Below are 18,183 nucleotides of genomic sequence, written 5' to 3' on the forward strand. Positions count from 1 at the left end.
AAAAACAAAAAAACACAATGATTAACCTCTAGGGACGGAGGGCAGAGGGCTAAAAGTTGAGCTGATTACCAATGGTCAATGATTTAATCAATCATGATCACTAGCGAAGATGTCTAGGGGTCAGTTTTGTGGAACTAATCCCTCAACCTGTGGGATCTGACGCTATCTCCAGGTAGACCCTTCTACCACCTTCATACAGAGCTAATACCAAATGTTTACAATGTCCTAAGAACTGCTCTAAATATTTCAAATACTAATTTAATCTTCAAAACACTCTCTACAGAAGACACTATTATTATCCCCATTTTATCATCAGAAAACCAAGACACCAAAAGGTTAAGGAATTTGCCTACTGTTATACAGTGGAAGAAAGAGGACTGAACTCAGGTAGTCCAGGCTCCAAAGTTAGCACACTGCCTGTCTAAGTGAAATACAAAGTAATCTCTGAAATTCACTTGCCCATTGGGAATCATTCTACATAACTGGTAGACCAAAAATTATACTGTCAAATCTGATTTTTTATGTTTTTGAGTCATGGATCTCTTCTAAAAAGAGAAGAATAGTTTAAAATATAAATTTCCATTTTAAGAGTCAACAAACTAAAATAAGTCAGTGAGAAAAAAACTTCATACAACACCTAGGTGCATTCCTTTATAACTTCATCTGTCAAGGCTAATAATAAAGCACAAGATAGGAAAAGCTGAGACCCATATCACTTAAATCTAAGCACTAGGTCCTTATATTTTAGCTAAAGTGCTTCTCTCTCTGTGTGTGTGTGTGTGTGTGTGTGTGTGTGTGTGTATGAACACAAAAACAACACAAAACATTGTTATTGAAAGTCTGAATTAACCTATTCTAATATAAATACTTGGATAGCAAGGTTCTACATGCAATCATCAGACACACTACTCAGATATTACAGCAGGCAAATAAATCAAATAGTTGAATCAAATACCAATAGCCCATTTACAATGTTGGTCTTATACCAACTAGAGGTATCTAATAATTCAAACAAGCCATATACATGAGCTTCACATTTCTTTGATCTTTTCTCCTCTAAAGATCTTATTAAAAACACCACCAACTCAGGCATTAACTACCACAGTCTTATGATGTCTTTATTATAGTAACTTCCTCTTCCCATAATTGAAAATTTAAGCATTCCACTCTTCCTATCACAATTTCCTCTTATGAGTACATTTCGTCTAGTATCCTGACACCAGCAATTTTTTAATTCCACAGGACCTACACCAATGACCTACCTGCAGATCACCATATTTAATGATCACTTCTCAGTGATCAAAGGTCAATTCACTAGACCTTTCAGGGTATTTGACATAGTTGAGTTCTCCTTCCTTCTTGAAACATTGTCCTCTGTTGGCTTCCAGGACACTATTCTCTTTTATTAATCCTCTTTTCTTGCAGGCTATTTCTTAGTGGTCTGTTTTGAGTCCTCTTCATCTCTCCAAACTCTAAACACTGGATTACAGGACTCATTCTTCCAACCTGTTTTCTATCTAAACTTACTCCTAGATGATCTCATCCTTACCTGTAAGCCAACAACAAATCCTTTACTCCTCAACAACAGATTTATATATCAAAAATCACATTTGACAACTCCACTTGAGTGTCTAATAGGATTCTCAAGTGTAATTACAACTTTCTTGATATCCAACCCGCTAACCTCCTTCTCCATTACTGTCAGCCATCTCAGTTAGTGGTAATTCCATTCATTTACTGAATCAGGCTAAATACTAATCATCTTCCCTCTGCTCATTCTGTCACATAGTCCATAATCAATACAAGAAAAAATTCTAGGCCAACTCTACCTTTGAACTAAATGCAGAATCTGAAAACTTCTCACTACCTCACTGCTGCACCATGTTCTAAATGATTGATTAAATCATTGACCATTGGTAATCATGATCCTCACGCCTGGATTATTCAGATACCTCAATTGGACTCAGTTCAGCCTACTTCCCACATAAGATCCAAAGTGATCATGTGTGTAAAAAAAAAAAAAAAAAAACCTCATATTTTGTTCCTCCTCTACTCAAAACCTTCCAGTGGTTTCTGTCTCACTCAGGGTAAAAGTCAAAGGACTCACCCTGTCCTATAGGACAATATATAATCATTTCCTACCACTCCCCTGTTCACACCATTCCAACTAAATTGGCCTTTTTATTGTTCCTTGGACATACAAGTACACCCCCACCTCAAGGCCTTTGCTATATTCTCTTGATGAAAAGTGGTCCTCCAGATATTTCATGGTTTTCTTTCTCACTTGCTATAAATTCTTTACTCAAATCTTACTTATCTGATAGACCTAACCATTCTATATAAAATAACAAGATTCAGATTTTCTCTATTACCACCTTCTTCCTTTATTCTACTTTATTTTCCCCTATAGCACTAATTATCAGCTAATACATGTGCCTGCTATTGTGCTTAAATTTTTAGAGTACTGGGTAACCAACCACACTTAGTTTCCATCTACAAAAATGAGAATGTCTGCATAAACCTTATTAAAATGAAAAAATATCATACTTCCTGAAAAAGAAAAAAGAGTATTAATGTTTTGGACATCTATGTCAAAAATCTAATCAGTCAGGTTTGCTAGATTATCTTTTTTCCTTACAAGCAAATTTTTATTATGGGGGAAAAAACAAACAAATCATAGCTCAGTTCATCCTGAAGTAGTAAATTACTATCACAGCAACTTCCAGTCAATATGTCAGAACCAAAAACACAGGAAGCACATCCTTTTGCACCTGACACTTGGAAATGCTGGATAAAACATTAACACCATAACAACCACCAAAAACTGCATGCTAGGCTCAAAAGCAAGAAAGAGATATCATCAGATGCTATCAACACAGGAAATATTCAAAACCAGAGTGGTAAGAAACTAATGATAGACAGTCCAAAGATATATCAGAACCAGATATACGCAAATGGCTGAAATATGGACAATCAATGTCTATACAGTCATGAAGGCAGAACTAACTCCCCAAATAAAACAAAGAACAATGGAGGACTGTCATACTGGTGAAATGGAATTGTGTCAAAAAGCCACCCATAAGAAACTGGGCAGCACTGAGTGCTGCATGAAACAATCAGAACTTCTAAAGGGATTTTTACTCTACAATCACTAAGGACTTTTCACATACTAGCAGACCTCTGAAAAGAAAAATAAAATAGTTCTCTCTGTTAAAGATATACTTTTACTATTGTTGAATTTTCCATTGTCTAATTTTTCTATAAAGATACAATGAAAATATATTATTTTTGAAAACAGAAAAAATGACTTTCCCCACCCTCTGGTAGAGTCCGGGTCTTGCTACATTGTCCAGGCTGGTCTTGAACTCCTGGGCTCAAGATATCTTCTCACCTGGGTCACCCAAAGTACTTGGATTACAGGTGTGAGCCACCTTGCCTGGCCCAAAGATGAAAATTTTTTAACACAAATATTTCACTATGCAAATCAACTAGGTGAAACAAATGACAAAATAGGCCTTGATAAAACAGGTCACAGATGGCTCAAGGCTAATGAATGAATGATATCCATGATGAAAAGCAAAGACACTACAACATAAGCACTGTTTCAGGTTCCTGCAGGAGTGAGTGTGTGTGTGTGCGTGTGTGTGTGTGTGTATTACTGTGTTAGTGTGAGTATATAGAATTGTGTTTCATTATACTCTAAGTATGAATAGTTGCCTTTACAGTAGAATTGAAAATTTTCAGATTCACAAATATAACAGTAATGAGAGTCATGGAATAGCACATAAATGGAAACATCAATAAATATAAAAATGCCAAGAGTAATCTGCACATAAACATCTGTTTGTCATACTTAAAACTTATTACACAACTAAGAGTTAATACTTTGTCAACGAAAAGGGATAAAATGTAAATCTTTAAATATACCTCTGAGAAACATTTCCTGAGTGTATCTGGGACTTTACCATCCACCACATGGAGCATTCTTTCCATTTCTTCCCGTATAACATAGTTCCCAGATTCACTTGAAAAAAGACTAAAAATGTCTAAGAAAAAGAAAGAATAAATTAATCTTAACAAAGATCAAATATACGTTGGTGGAAGTAGGGAGAAAAGACAAAGCTACAATAACTGAGTGATTACTAGGGCCAAGCACTTAAACAGTTTATTCCTTAAAATAATCCAGCAACAAAAATTTAAAACAGCAGTGTAGTATCTTTTCAAACATGCCAAATTTGCAAAAATCTTTAGTTATAACAATACAAAGTGTTATTAAAGACTAGGAGAAACAGGACCTCTTATACACTGTTAATAGGAGCACAAATTATTGCAACCACTTTCATGAATAATTTGGCAAAATCTAGTAAAGGTCAAGAGACATTCCAGAAACTCCACTCCCATCTTTGAAAAACTCTGATACCTGCATACAAAATACAAGATGTTCACTGAAATACTGTTTGTAAGAGCAAAACTTCGAAAAAAAAAAAAGATAAATGTCTATCAACAAGAGAACAGGTAAAATGAGATACACAGAATGAAATACTACATAGAAGTTAAAATATGTGTTTCAAGATGGATAAATATCAAAAGATATAATATTCAGAGGAAAAGCAAATGACAAAATCATCTGTATAGTACAGTAGTACCCCCTTATCCATGGTTTTGCTTTCCAAGGTTTCAGTCACCTGTGGTTAAGAGGTCCAAAAATATTAAATGGAAATTTCCAGAAATGAACAATTCATAAACTTTAAATTGCACACTGTTCTGAGTAACGTGATAAAATCTCTTGCCTCCCTCTTTATCCCACCTGGGACCTGAATGATCCTGTTATCCAGTGTATCCACATGCGACTCGCCTGTTAGTCACTTAGTGGCCATTTTGGTTATCAGACTTATAGATCACAAGAAGGGTGAGTACAGTAAGATATTTTAACAGAGAGAGTGACCAGATTCACATAACTTTTATTATAGTATATTGTTATAATAATACTATTTTATTATTGTTGTTAATATCTTACTGTGCCCAATTTTTAAATTAATCTTTATCATAGATACATATGTATAGGAAGAAATGGTATATATAAGGTTTGGGACTATCTATGGTTTCAGACATCCACTGGGAGGGTCTTGGAACAGATCTGCGCAGATAAGGGGGAACTAATGTGTACATTTATTTAAAACTTTAAACCTGCAAAGTAGTTGACAATGTTTAAGGACACATAAACATGTTGTATAAAAACCAGCATGAGAAAAAAATCACCAAATTCATGAAAGTGGTAACCTCTGTAGAGGGAAGAACAGAACGGGCTCATGAAGGGACACAAAGAAAACCTCACCTTAGTTTTAATATTTTTAAAAAATCAAATCAGGGACATATGATACAATGGTGAGAAATAGTAAAGCTAGGTGGAGGTACGTATTAGATGTATGTTTGAAATATTGTTGTTATAGGCTGAACTTTATCCCCCTAAAGACATACTGAAGTCCTAACCTTGAAGTACCTGTGTATGTGAGATTATCTGGAAACAGAGTCTTTGTAGTTATAATCAAGTTAAGATGAGGTCATTAGGGTGGGACCCAATATAATATGACTGGTGCCCTTATAAGAAGAAAAGCACAAACAGAAAAATAAAGCCATGTGATAAGAGAGGCAGGGATTAGAATGATATAGCTGCAGGCCATGGAACCCCAAGGATTGACAGTCATCCTAGAAGCGAGAGAAGAAATAATTTTCCCCTACAGGTTTCATGGCCCTGCTGACACTTTGATTTTGGACTTCTAGCCTTCAGAACTGTGAGACAGTAAATAATCTGTTGTTCTAAGCTACCCAGTTTGTGGTGCTTTGTTATGGCAGCCCGAGAAAACCAATACAATCACATTTTAAAAAATGAAGAAACTTTAAAAATATATGTTTGTGACTTAAAAAATTGTTACCAGTTGTACCTCAGTATCCGTATCGGATTAGTTACAGAACCCCCAAGGACACCAAAATCTGCAGGTGCTCAAGCCTCATATAAAATGGCATGGTATTTTGTACATGAAAACTAAAAAAGAAAATCCTAAGCACCCCAACCAACTGAACAGACTCCCTCTCTTGGCCAAGGGGACCCTAGAAAATCCTTAAAAACAGATATTGGTCATGAGGGGATGGGCAGTCAGACACATCTCATTATATCCAATCCCTTTTGCAGTTTAGATGCAACAACTAACCAGCATTAAAAATAAAGATCAGAAGACTTACAGACTCTTTGTGGCAGAGAGATCCCAAATTGTAAACAAAACCTAAGGCTATGCCAGGCAAGGCATTAAGTCATGTACCCCTACACTTAAAGAATAAACTGCCAGGTGTGGTGGCTCATATTGGTAATCCCAGCACTTTGGGATGCCAAGACGAGAGAATCACTTGAGGCCAGGAGTTCAAGACCAGCCTGGGCAACATAGCGAGACCCCCTATCTCTACAAAAAATTTAAAAATTAGCTGGGCATTGTGGCACGTGCCTCTAGTCCCAGCTACTCAGAAGGCTGAAACAGGAGGATCACAGTGCAGGAGTTCAAGGCTGCAGTGAGCTGTCTTGCCACTGTACTGCAGACTGGGAGACAGAATGAAACCCTGTCTCAATCAATCAATCAATAAACTATGTTCTAACTGCTCCAATATTTTTCCTTTTCTTTTTTTTTTTTTCTTTTTCAGACACAGTCTTGCCCTGTCGCCCAGGTTGGAGTGCAGTGGCACAATCTCGGCTCACTGCAACCTCCACCTCCTGGGTTCAAGCAATTCTCCTGTCTCAGCCTCCCTAGTAGCTGGGATTACAGTCACACGCCCAGCTAATTTTTTATTTTTAGGAGAGACGGGGTTTCACCATATTAGTCAGGCTGGTCTCAAACTCCTGACCTCAGGTGATCCACCTGCCTCAGCCTCCCAAAGTGCTGGGATTACAGGTGTGAGCCATCACAACCCACCTCAAAATATCATGGCATAAGCCACCGTGCCTGGCCATTTTTCTTTTTCTCCAGCAGTTATTGAATAAGCACTGGCCTTGAGATAAGCAATATTGAAACAGTTGCAGCTCATTCACCACCAAATGCTAACCTACTGACTCCTGTTCCACAAGCCATAACTACAGCTTTGACTGGACAAGAGAGCTATTTCAGTAACTATCAACAAGTTAGTGATCTCCTGATAAGAAGACCACTGACCATGGACTGGTTCTGGCTGGTTTACAGAGGCTGCTCACTTGACTGCCTTGGTGTCCTTGTTTCACCTTTTGACTTATAGGGCCTAAATGTAATGTATTTAAATATTAAGTCTCCACCCCAAAGTAAACATGGGGCCTAACTGTAATGCATTTAAATATTAAGTTTCCACCCAAAGTAAACATGGGACACATATAACAGTATGCATGTGTCAGGAACCATTTCATGAATATTCATGGCCCCTCTGATAAGCTGTTGAATACGTACAACTGGCCAACCTCTTCAGCATAAATCTCTGTTCTATTCTCCCTTGCATAGTACCTGTTTGGGGTATCTGCTGGAAGCTGTGTTTCTCAGTCTGTCAAAATGGCCACCTTGCAGGCTGTAACACTTTATAAGAAATAAAGTCTCTTTTCCAAATTTATAGATATCATAATTTTTTTCAGTTGACACATATAACCTATCCACATCCTCCCATATATTTTAAATCATCATTAGGTTATTTATAATACCTAAAACAATGTGAATACTATGTAAATAGTTGTTATAATGTGTTGTTTTTTATTTGTATTATTTTTATTGCTGTACTGTTACCTTAAGCTCCTAGCCTCAAAAAGATCCCCCTGCCTCAGCCTCCCAAATAACTAGGATTACAGGCATGCACTACCATACCTGTCTTGTATTTTTAATTATTGCTGCCTGGGGCCAATTTATATTTCTGCTGGTGAAGAAATGCTAATTTGGAAAAATCAACATCACAATTATATTCCAATACATAAAACTGGGTTTATGGATACATTCATTATCTTGATTATGGTAATGGTTTACTGGGCATATACATGTGTCAAAACATATACAAATGTATAACTAAGTGTGCTGGCTCATGTTTGTAATCCTAGCACTTTGGAAGACAGAGGCAGAAGGATCAGTTGAGGCAAGGAGTTTGAGTCCAACCTGGGCAACCTAGCAAGACCCTATCTCTACAAAAATAAAATAAAGAAAATAAATTAGCTAGGCATGGTGGCATGCACCTATAGTCCTAGCTACTTGGGAGGCTGAGGTGGATCACTTGAGCCCCGGAGTTAAGGGCTTCAGTGAGCTATACGCCACTGTGCCACTATACTCTATCCTGGGCTACAGAGTGAGGCTATCTCCTCTGTCCCCTATCCCCTCCAAAAACAAAAACAAAAACAAAACCACATATCAAAATATATACTTTATATATGTGCATATTATTGTATGACAATTATACCTCAATAAAACTTTTCTTAAAAATGATCTCTTTATCCATTTTGTGCTGCTATAATAAAATACCACAGATCTAGCAACTTATTATAATGAACAGAGATTTATTTCTTACAATTCGGGAGGCTAAGAAGTTCAAGGTCAAGGCACCTGCATCTGGCAAGGACCTTCTTGCTCTTCCATCATCCCATAGCGGAAAGCAGAAGAGCAAGAGAACACATGTAAGAGGGAGCGAGAAGGAGGCTGAATTCTTCCTTTATAAGGATGCCACTCCTGTGATAAGAAGCTCACTCCTGAGATAACAGCATTCATTCATTCATGGGTGTGGACCCCTCATGACCTAATCATCTCTTAAAGGTCCCACCTCTCAACACTGTTGCACTGGTGATTAAGTTTCCACACGTGAACTTTGGGTAATGTGTTCAAACCATAGCAAGAATTAAAAATAATGGTCTAGATTCAAGAATAGGAGGGGATTCTGAGAAATTTAGAAGCAGTCCCAGGGCAGTATCTTAGCCTGTTGAGGCTGCTGTAACAAAATACCATAAAATGGGTGCTTATAAATAACAAATTTATTTCTCACAGTTCTAGAGGCTGGGAAGTACACCATCAATTTGGTGTCTGGTGAAGGACCAATTCCTAGTTCACCGACAGCCATCTTCTCATTGTATCCTCACACAGGGGAAAATATAAAGGGTCTCTCTGGGGCCTCTTTTATTAGGGCACTTAATCCCACTCATAAGATACTTACGATTAACCCTCATGACTTAATCACCTCCAAAAGGCCCCATCCCCTAATACCATCACCTTGGTGGTTAGGATTTCAATATATGAATTTTGAGGGAGACACAAACATTCAGACCATAGTAGGCAGATTAGAAAAGGAAGAAGGAAGAGAGAAAGACCCAGCATATGGTGGTCAAGAATAAAAGCAAGGCCGGGCACGGTGGCTCATGCCTGTAATCCCAGCACTTTGGGAGGCCGAGGCAGGCGGATCACGAGGTCAGGAGATCGAGACCATCCTGGCTAACACGGTGAAACCCTGACTCTACTAAAAATACCAAAAATTAGCCAGGCGTGGTGGCGGGCGCCTGTAGTCCCAGCTACTCAGGAGGCTGAGGCAGGAGAATGACGTGAACCCAGGAGGCAGAGGTTGCAGTGAGCCAAAATTGTGCCACTGCACTCCAGCCTGGGGGGCAGAGCGAGACTCCGTCTCAAAAAAAAAAAAAAAAAAGAATAAAAGCAAAGGAATTTTGGAAACAAAATGCTACATTCTGTGTAATATAAACAGCTTCCATACTTCCCCTGGGAAATCTTCAATAAAATATGCAGTGCTTATGAATGCTTTTGGTAAGGCAGATCTGTCTTTGGGGAGCTCAAAGAAAAGAATGAGGGGACAGAAGACCTTATAAATAATTAAATGAATGAACTTTTTAAAAGTAAATAAATCTATATCCCACGAAACACAGACGGACACTAAGCAACTAAGATTATCTTCCCTTTCACATTTAGCAGGGGAAATGGTGTCCTCTCATTATAGCATTTCCCTGATCAGCAGGATTTAAAGGTAATGAATGAGGTGCCACTCTTTTCTCTGCTTAGATAATTCACCTAATAAAATTAATTTCTGAAGTTAAAAGTAAAACATTAAAAAAATTAAACCTTTTACAAATAATGTATATAAAATGTTATCAAGTAAGTAAACTTTGGTTTTGTTTGTGAAACAAAGAATAGACTACTATGTCTATGTCATCAGAATTTAAAAAAATAAGTTATATTGAGACATAATTCACATCCCATAAAATTCACCATTTTAAAGGAAACATTTCAGCGATTTTTAAAGTATATTTATAAGGTTGTGCAACTGTCACTCCTATGTAATTCCAGAACATTTTCGCCAACCCAAAAGGAAACCCTGTACCCATTAGCAGTTGTTCTCCATTTCCCTCTCACCTGATACCTCTAGCAACCACTAATCTACCATTTTCTGCCACTGAAGATTTGCCTAATCTTGAAATTTCATATAAATGGAATCATAATATATGGCCTATTGGGACTGACATCTATCACTAAGCAAAATGTTTTCAAGTTCATCCATACTGTAGCATGAATCAGTACTTTATTCCTTTTTATACCAGAGTAATTTTCCAGCATATGGATATATCATGTTTTGTTTATCCATTAACCAGCTGGTGGACATTAGGGTTGTTTCCATTTTCTATTATGAACAATGATGCTGTGACTATTTCTGTACAAGTTTTTTTGTGTGTGTGTGGTAAACATATGTATTAAATTTTCTTGGGTACATACTTAGGAGTGGAATTGCTGGGACACAAAATAACAACGTTTAACAATTTGAGGAGCCACCAGGCTGGTTTCCAAAGTTGCTGCACTACTTTATACTCCCATCAGCAATGTATGATGCGGGTTACAATTTTTCCACATCTTCCTCAACACTTGTTATTATCAGGCTTTTTACTTTTAGCCAGTCTAGTAGGTGTGAAGTAGTATCTCACTGTAGTTTTAATTTATATTTCTCTAATGACTAATTATGTTGCACATTTTTTAGGTGTTTATTTACCACTTGTATATCTTCTTTGGGAAAATGTCAATTCAAATCCTCTACCTGTCATCAGAATTTTGAGATAAATTATTCTGTACATAGATGTGGTATTATTTTTGAGATAATAAAAGTACTTACATTTTGCTTTCTCTTCATCTTTGCCTCTTGTAAGGAGGACAAGTCCAACTATTAAATTATTGAAGTGCAGCCCTTTGGATGTTCCACCAAAAGAACAGTAAATCACCTGGAAGAAGATGATAAAGCCAACCTTAGGAGGCATTTCAGTTGTTGAGGAATCTGAGGCAGCTATCATCTTTAACAAATTTTATCTCCACCTCCAGAAAAGGCCCTGGTAAATTTTAGTGAAATGATGTTAAGTTTCTCCCTCTTCTTCCTCTTTTGGACCTTGTTATTGCACTCAGCCAAGAATAGACTGTGTCTACTGTAAAATACGTACAGATGGTCCCCAACTTGATTTTTCAACTTTACAATGGTGTGAAAGTGATACACATTCAGTAGAAACCATACAGTATTCAATAAATTACATGAGATATTTAACACTTTATTATAAAATCTGATTTGCATTAGATGATTTTGCCCAACTGAAGGCTAATGTAAGTATTCTGAGCACATATATATAAATATTTTATTTATTTATTTATTTATTTATTTATTTGAGATGGAGTTTTGCTCCTGTCGCCTAGGCTGGAGTGCAATGGTGTCATCTTGGCTCACTGCAACCTCCACCTCCCAGTTCAAGCAATTCTCCTGCCTCAGTCTCCCAAGTAGCTGGGATTACAGGCATGTGCCACCATGCCAGGCTAATTTTGTATTTTTAGTAGAGATGGCATTTCACCATGTTGGCCAGGCTGGTCTCAAACTCCTGGCCTCAAATGATCTGCCCACCCTGGCCTCCCAAAGTGCTGGGATTATAGGCATGAGCCACCGCGCCCGGCCTGAGCACATTTAAAACAGTCTAGGCTAAGCTCTGATGTTTGGTAGGTTAGGTGTATGAAATGCCTTTTCAACTCACAATATTCCCAACTTACAATGGGTTTATTGGGCTGTAATCCCAGGGTAAGTAGAGGAGTATCTGCATATTACAGACTCACACAACTGAATTATTTATTCTTTCTCTTGGGAGTCCTTATCAAGGTCCAAGAGTACAAAGGTCCTCCAATAGCCACAATAATGTGATAAGAATTTTGTTCAATTACACAACTTCCTTCAAACCTGGGAAAACTTATGCACATTACTTTGATTGGAAAAAAAGATACTCTCTAACTGAATGTTCAGAAATTCAAAGAGACTGCAAAAAATATTTTTTAACACTCTCAGAAATAAGTATTATAGTAATCAGAAATAAAGAAGAAAAACTATGCATAGGAAAGGGACAACAGAAATCACAATAAATTCATTCATTCAACAGTTCTTTGTTGAGTACCTACTATCTGTCAGGCAAAAATTTTGTCAATAAAAATGCATGATTAAACAATAATTCGAGAAGTTAGTCAATATGAAAACTGAAAATATATATTATTCACCAAATTATATTTATAAATATATTTAATAACACCTGACAACTGATGTCAAAAACTATCTATCTCTAGTGCCAGTGATAACTCAATCCAGCAAAAACTAGCCAAAGGAAATAGCTACAGAACATTAAAAATATTTTTAAAAAAACCAAACAAACAGAACTAATACACTTTGTAAAATAACTATTTTTAGTTGCCCCATCTCCCACTCCCAATTAGAAGAAAATAACAGGGAAAAACAAAAACAAAAACACCTTTATCCCTGGGGAAGGGCAGGAAAACATAATGGCCCCAGACCTTACAGATCCCCTATCACTGGGAAGAAGGAAGATCAATGTAAAAGTGTCACCCCTAATATCCAGGGACACAGCACCTGCCTAAAACTGAGACAGAAATAGGACTACAGAGAATGTCTTTGAGGTGTGATAACAAATAGAAGGTAACATCAAAAGTTGAAGGTAGAGCAAACATTAGAAAAAATCTCTAAGAAAGAGCCCTAACCCCTAAAAAAAAAAAAAGTAACCCTAGAATGGAAATTGAAGCCTGTATAGCACTGAGGGTAACCACAGCAACAAGACCAAAATTAAGCTAAACTATAGACTATATTGACTCAACTTCCCAAGCTGAAGAAAGATACTACTTGGCTCAGTCTCTTCTGTCCTATACGAAACACTTATGTTTCAACCATAAATTTTAAGTCATAGAAAGAAGAAGGAAAACCCCAATATATTGTCAGAGACAAAGGAAAAATATGCTAACGGAGTTTGAAGAATGCTTTGGAATGGCTCAAGAGTAAACTCAATGGAGTTGCATAAGAGATTATCCAAAACGAAACAAAAGGGGGAAAATGTGAGGAGAGCAGGCAGGGGAAGGTAGACAGAACAGAAAACCCAAGAGCTGTGAGATCATATCAATGATGTAACATTCAAGTAATCCTGATATCCTACAAAAAAAAGAGAATGGGGCAAAATAAATATCTGAGGAGATAAGGTTGGGGATTTTCAAAACAAATACACACAAAGCCACAGATATTAAGAAGTTCAGAGAACAAGCAGAATAGATCACACCTCTAATCCCAAAAATCAACTAGACAAATCACATTAAAACTTCTCAAAACCAAAAATAAAAAGAAAATGTTTAAGGCAGCCAGAAGAAAAAAAAATTACATTAAAAAAAATTATAGCTGGATTATCATCAAAAATTATGTAAGCCAGAAATCAATGGTGTGAAATGTTGAAAGCACTAAAGGAAAAAAACTCAACCATAAGTTCTGTACCTGGTGAAAATATCTTTCAAAAAGAAACGATATTTTGCTTCCTTTTTTTTTTTAGGGAAACAAAAACAGAGAAGTCATTACCAGCAAAAAGGGATACAAGAAAGTACCTCAGGCTGGAGGAAATATGCCATTAGAGATACATGTACCTCCATAAATAAGAATACTGGAAATAGCATAAATGAAGGTAAATATAAAAGCATTTTTCTTATTTTTAATCACTGTGAAAGATTAACTAGCAGTCTACATCAGTAAGAGAAGAAATGTAAAGTGTCTTTATAGAATATGTAAAACACGTAACAATAGCACAGAGGATGGGAGAAAGGAATTGGAAGTATACTGTTGTATAGTACACATAAATGTTGTCTAATACACCATTAAGTGGTTTATTATACCAATTCACATGTGGTATATCTCATCTTTAAATTGCCAGTCACCAGGAAATTACGTGACCTTAATACTCTAGTGTTTAAGCCTAACATTGACCTCATTAATAAACTCTTATTTTTATAATAAAAGCAATAGCTAATATTTAAAAGCTTATTACGTGGCATTTTACTACTGTAAGTTCTTTACCAGTATTAAGCCTTTAGATCACTCCACAAGGAATACTGGTATCCTCATTTTAGGGCTGGGGGAAACCAGAGCCCAAAGAGTTTAAGTAACTTGTCCAAAGTCATACATCAATGAAGCAGCAGAGTCAGAATTTTAACCTAGGAAAGACAGGCTTCTGAAACTGAATTTTTAATCAACTTTTAGTTATATAGTACAATTAATATGTTAGTCTGTTTTGCATTGCTATAAAGGAATACCTGAGGCTGGGTAATTTTTATAAAGAAAAGAGGTTTGTTTGGCTCACGGTTCTGCGGCCTGTATAAGCATGGCACCAGCATCTGCTCAGCTTCTCATGAGGCCTCAGAAAGCTTTCACTTGTGACAGAAAGTGAAGGGGGAGCAGAGAATAAGCATGCCACATGGTGAGAGAGGAAGCATGAGACAGAGGAGGAAGTACCAGTCTCCTTTAAACAACCAGCTCTTTCATGAACTAATAGAGTGAGAGCACACTCATTACTGTGGGGAAAGCACCCAGGCACTCATGGGGGATCTGCCCCCATGATCCAAACACCTCCCACCAGGCCCCACCTCCAACATTGGGGATCACATTTCAATATAAGATTTGGAGGGGACAAATATCCAAACTATATCAATTATATACATTCATTTCTAGTTAATTTGTCTAGAATTATATGAAAGACATCATCAGCAAGACATACATCATTTTGGTGAAATCTCCTGAAGATTAAACAAAGAAATTTCAAATGGTAACAAATTCAATTTATAAACACTGAGTTTTTGGCATCCCTTTCCATTCACTGTATCTTGATAATCCAGTCTCTTCATTTTTGACAATTTCACTGACTTTAATACAAAGAGTAAGGCAGTGAGGGTAAAATTAAGGAAGAAATTTTGAGTAAGGTATGACTTTCAGTTTTGCAAGTACTTGTAAAATGTAACAGATTTTGTATGGAATAAATTTGGTTGGAATATACTGCTACCTCCCTATCACTCCCAAAATACAAGTACAGCAATAACCTTCTAGAATCACCCAGTTCATTTGACAAATAGAGGAAGCCCCCAAAAATCACCATTTCCCAGATTCTAGGATGTACATATTTTCCGCCTTTAATCAATGCTTCAGAAAGCAGTATGCATCTAAAACCTCTAATGTCTAAGTACCCTTTTTTCACTCAAAAAAAAAAAAAAAGGAAAAAAAAGAACAACTATTTAAATGGTCACCTTTTAATAGGCAGTCCTTTAACATTTAGGGAATATTAAGTGCCACACTCATTACTAATTAGCTTTCATTTTCGGATTTAGAAGACGGAGTGTGAATAGGATAGCAAGGATGCTGGCAGTCCAGGGTGGTTTTGATGTCATTTTTCGAAAAGCACTTAATAAAGGTAAAGTGTTATTTATATAATTTGTTGCAAGACTTTTGTTTTAAAATCCCTATAATAATTTTCTGGCTGGGCGCAGTGGCTCACGCCTGTAATCCCAGCACTTTGGAAAGCCGAGGGGGGTGGATCATTTGAGGTCAGGAGTTCAAGAGCAGCCTGGCCAATGTGGTAAACCTTGTCTCTACTAAAAATACAAAAATTAGCTGGGCTTTGTGGTGGGCACCTATAATCCCAGCTACTTGAGAGGCTGAGGCAGGAGAATCACTTGAACCCGGAAGGCAGAGGTTGCAATGAGCCAAGATTGCACCACTGCACTCCAGCCTGGGCAACAGAGCAAGACTCCGTCTCAAAAGAAAAAAAAATGTCTTTAGCTATTAAAAAAGGAAAGGCCAGAGCAATCAGGCAAGAGAAAGAAATAAAGGGTCTCCAAATTGGAAAGGAGGTCGTCAAATTAGCCTTGTCACCAGATAACATGACCTTATATTTAGAAAAACCTAAAGATTCCACCAAAAAACTGTTAGAACTGATAAATTGAGGAAAGATTGCAGGACAGAAAATCAAAATACAAAAATCAATACAATTTATATACACCAACAGTAAACAATCTAAAAAAGAAATCCCAAGTGAGTAATCCGAGTTAAAATAGCTACAAAGAATATAAAACACCTAGGAATCAGTTTAGCCAGAGATGTGAAAGATCTATAAAAGGAAAACTATAAAACACTGATGAAAGAAATTGAAGAGGACACACACAAAAAATGGAAAGATATTCTATGTTCTTGGATTGGAATAATTAATTTTTTTTCCTTTCTTTTTTTTTTTTTTTCTTTTGAGACAGACTTGCTGTGTCACCCAGGCTGGAGTGCAGTGGCTCTATCTTGGCTCTCTGCAAACTCGACCTCCCAGGTTCAAGCAATTCTCTTGCCTCAGCCTCCCGAGTAGCTGGGATTATAAGCATGCACCACAATACCCAGCTAATTTTTTGTATTTTTAGTAGAGATGGGGTTTCACTATGATGGCCAGGCTGGTCTTGAACTCCTGGCCTCAAGTGATCTGCCTGCCTTGGTCTCCCAAAGTGCTGGGATTACAGGCGTGAGCCACCACACCCAGCCAGAATTCATTTTGTTAAAATGACAATACTATCAAAAGCAATTTACAAATTTGATGCAATCCCTATCAAAATATCAATGACATTCTTCATAGAGAAAGAAAAGAATCCTAAAACATACATGAAACCTCAAAAGACCCTAAATAGCCAAAACAATCCCGAGCAAATAACAAAACTGGCAGCATCATACTACCTGATTTCAAACTTACTAAAAACCTATAGTAATCACAACAGCGTGGTACTGATAACAGAAGGAGGGCAGGGAAGTGCTGGGTAGAGAAAGGCAGGTGCCTGGCTAGGGCTCCACCCTCAGGCCTGTGCCCACAGACCTAGGTGAGGAGAGGCACTCCTGCCGTGGTGCCCAAATGTTGCATTTTCCAAGACCACCCTGGCCTGCCACGCCCCCAAGGTGTGCCTATAAAAATCCCAAGACCCCAGCAAGCAGAGACACACAAATGGCTGGGCGTTGAGAGGAACATATCAGCAGAAGAATGCACAAGTGGCTGGACGTCCAGAGGAACACATCAGTTGAAGAGCACACTGACAGGCACTGGCTGATGCCGGAAGGCCACTGACCAGCAGAACGATGCGGAGTTCGGGTGGGGCAGTCAGAGGAAAGCCCGGCCGCTGAGCGGCTCAACTCCAGGGGAAAACCGCCTTCCCAATCCCCTTCTGGCTCACCGTCCAGCTGCTGAGAGCTACTTCTACCATTCAAAAAAATCTTGCACTCATTCTCCAAGCCCACATGTGATCCGACTTTTCTGGTACATCAAGGCAAGAATCTGGGATACAGAAAACCCTTGCGATAATGCAGAGGGTCTAATTGAGCTGATAAACACAAGCCACCTAGAGACGGCAAAACTAAAAGAGCACACGTTAACACAAACCCACTGGGGCTTCAGGAGCTGTAAACATTCACCCCTAGATGGTGCCCATGGTGTCAGAGACCCATAACCTGCCCATCTGTATGTTTCCCTAAAGGTTTGAACAGCAGGGCACTGAAGAAGGGAGCCACACCCCCATCACACACCCTGAGAGGGGGACAAGGGAACCTTTCCCGTACCAGTACTGGCATAAAAACAGACACACAGACCAAAGGACAACAGAGAATCCAGATATAAATCTAAAAATTTACAATCCACTCATCTTCACAAAAAAGCACAAAGAACATACAATGGGGGAAAGAACAGTCTTTTCAATAAATGGTGCTGAGAAAACTGGATAACTATATGCAGAAAAATAAAACTAGGCTGGACGCGGTGGCTCATGTCTGGAATCCCAGCACTTTGGGAGGCTGAGACAAGCG

The 18,183-nt window shown here is 37.8% G+C and overlaps 1 protein-coding gene across 3 annotated transcripts in view; it reads right to left on the minus strand.

The window, feature by feature from the left end:
* USP32 (ubiquitin specific peptidase 32) overlaps positions 1 to 18,183 on the minus strand; it is a 212,039-nt gene that overhangs the window by 111,673 nt on the left and 82,183 nt on the right. For all 3 annotated transcript variants that reach the window (XM_054536994.2, XM_063718751.1, XM_063718752.1), the window contains 2 exons: positions 11,140 to 11,245; positions 3,928 to 4,046 (listed from right to left, as the gene is read on the minus strand). In XM_054536994.2, coding sequence (XP_054392969.2) covers positions 3,928 to 4,046; positions 11,140 to 11,245 — 225 coding nt within the window. Of the gene's footprint in view, positions 1 to 3,927; positions 4,047 to 11,139; positions 11,246 to 18,183 lie in introns of those variants that run through there.

This window comes from Pongo abelii, chromosome 19, assembly GCF_028885655.2.
Source record: "Pongo abelii isolate AG06213 chromosome 19, NHGRI_mPonAbe1-v2.0_pri, whole genome shotgun sequence".
In the NCBI taxonomy this organism is placed as follows: Eukaryota; Metazoa; Chordata; class Mammalia; order Primates; family Hominidae; genus Pongo; species Pongo abelii.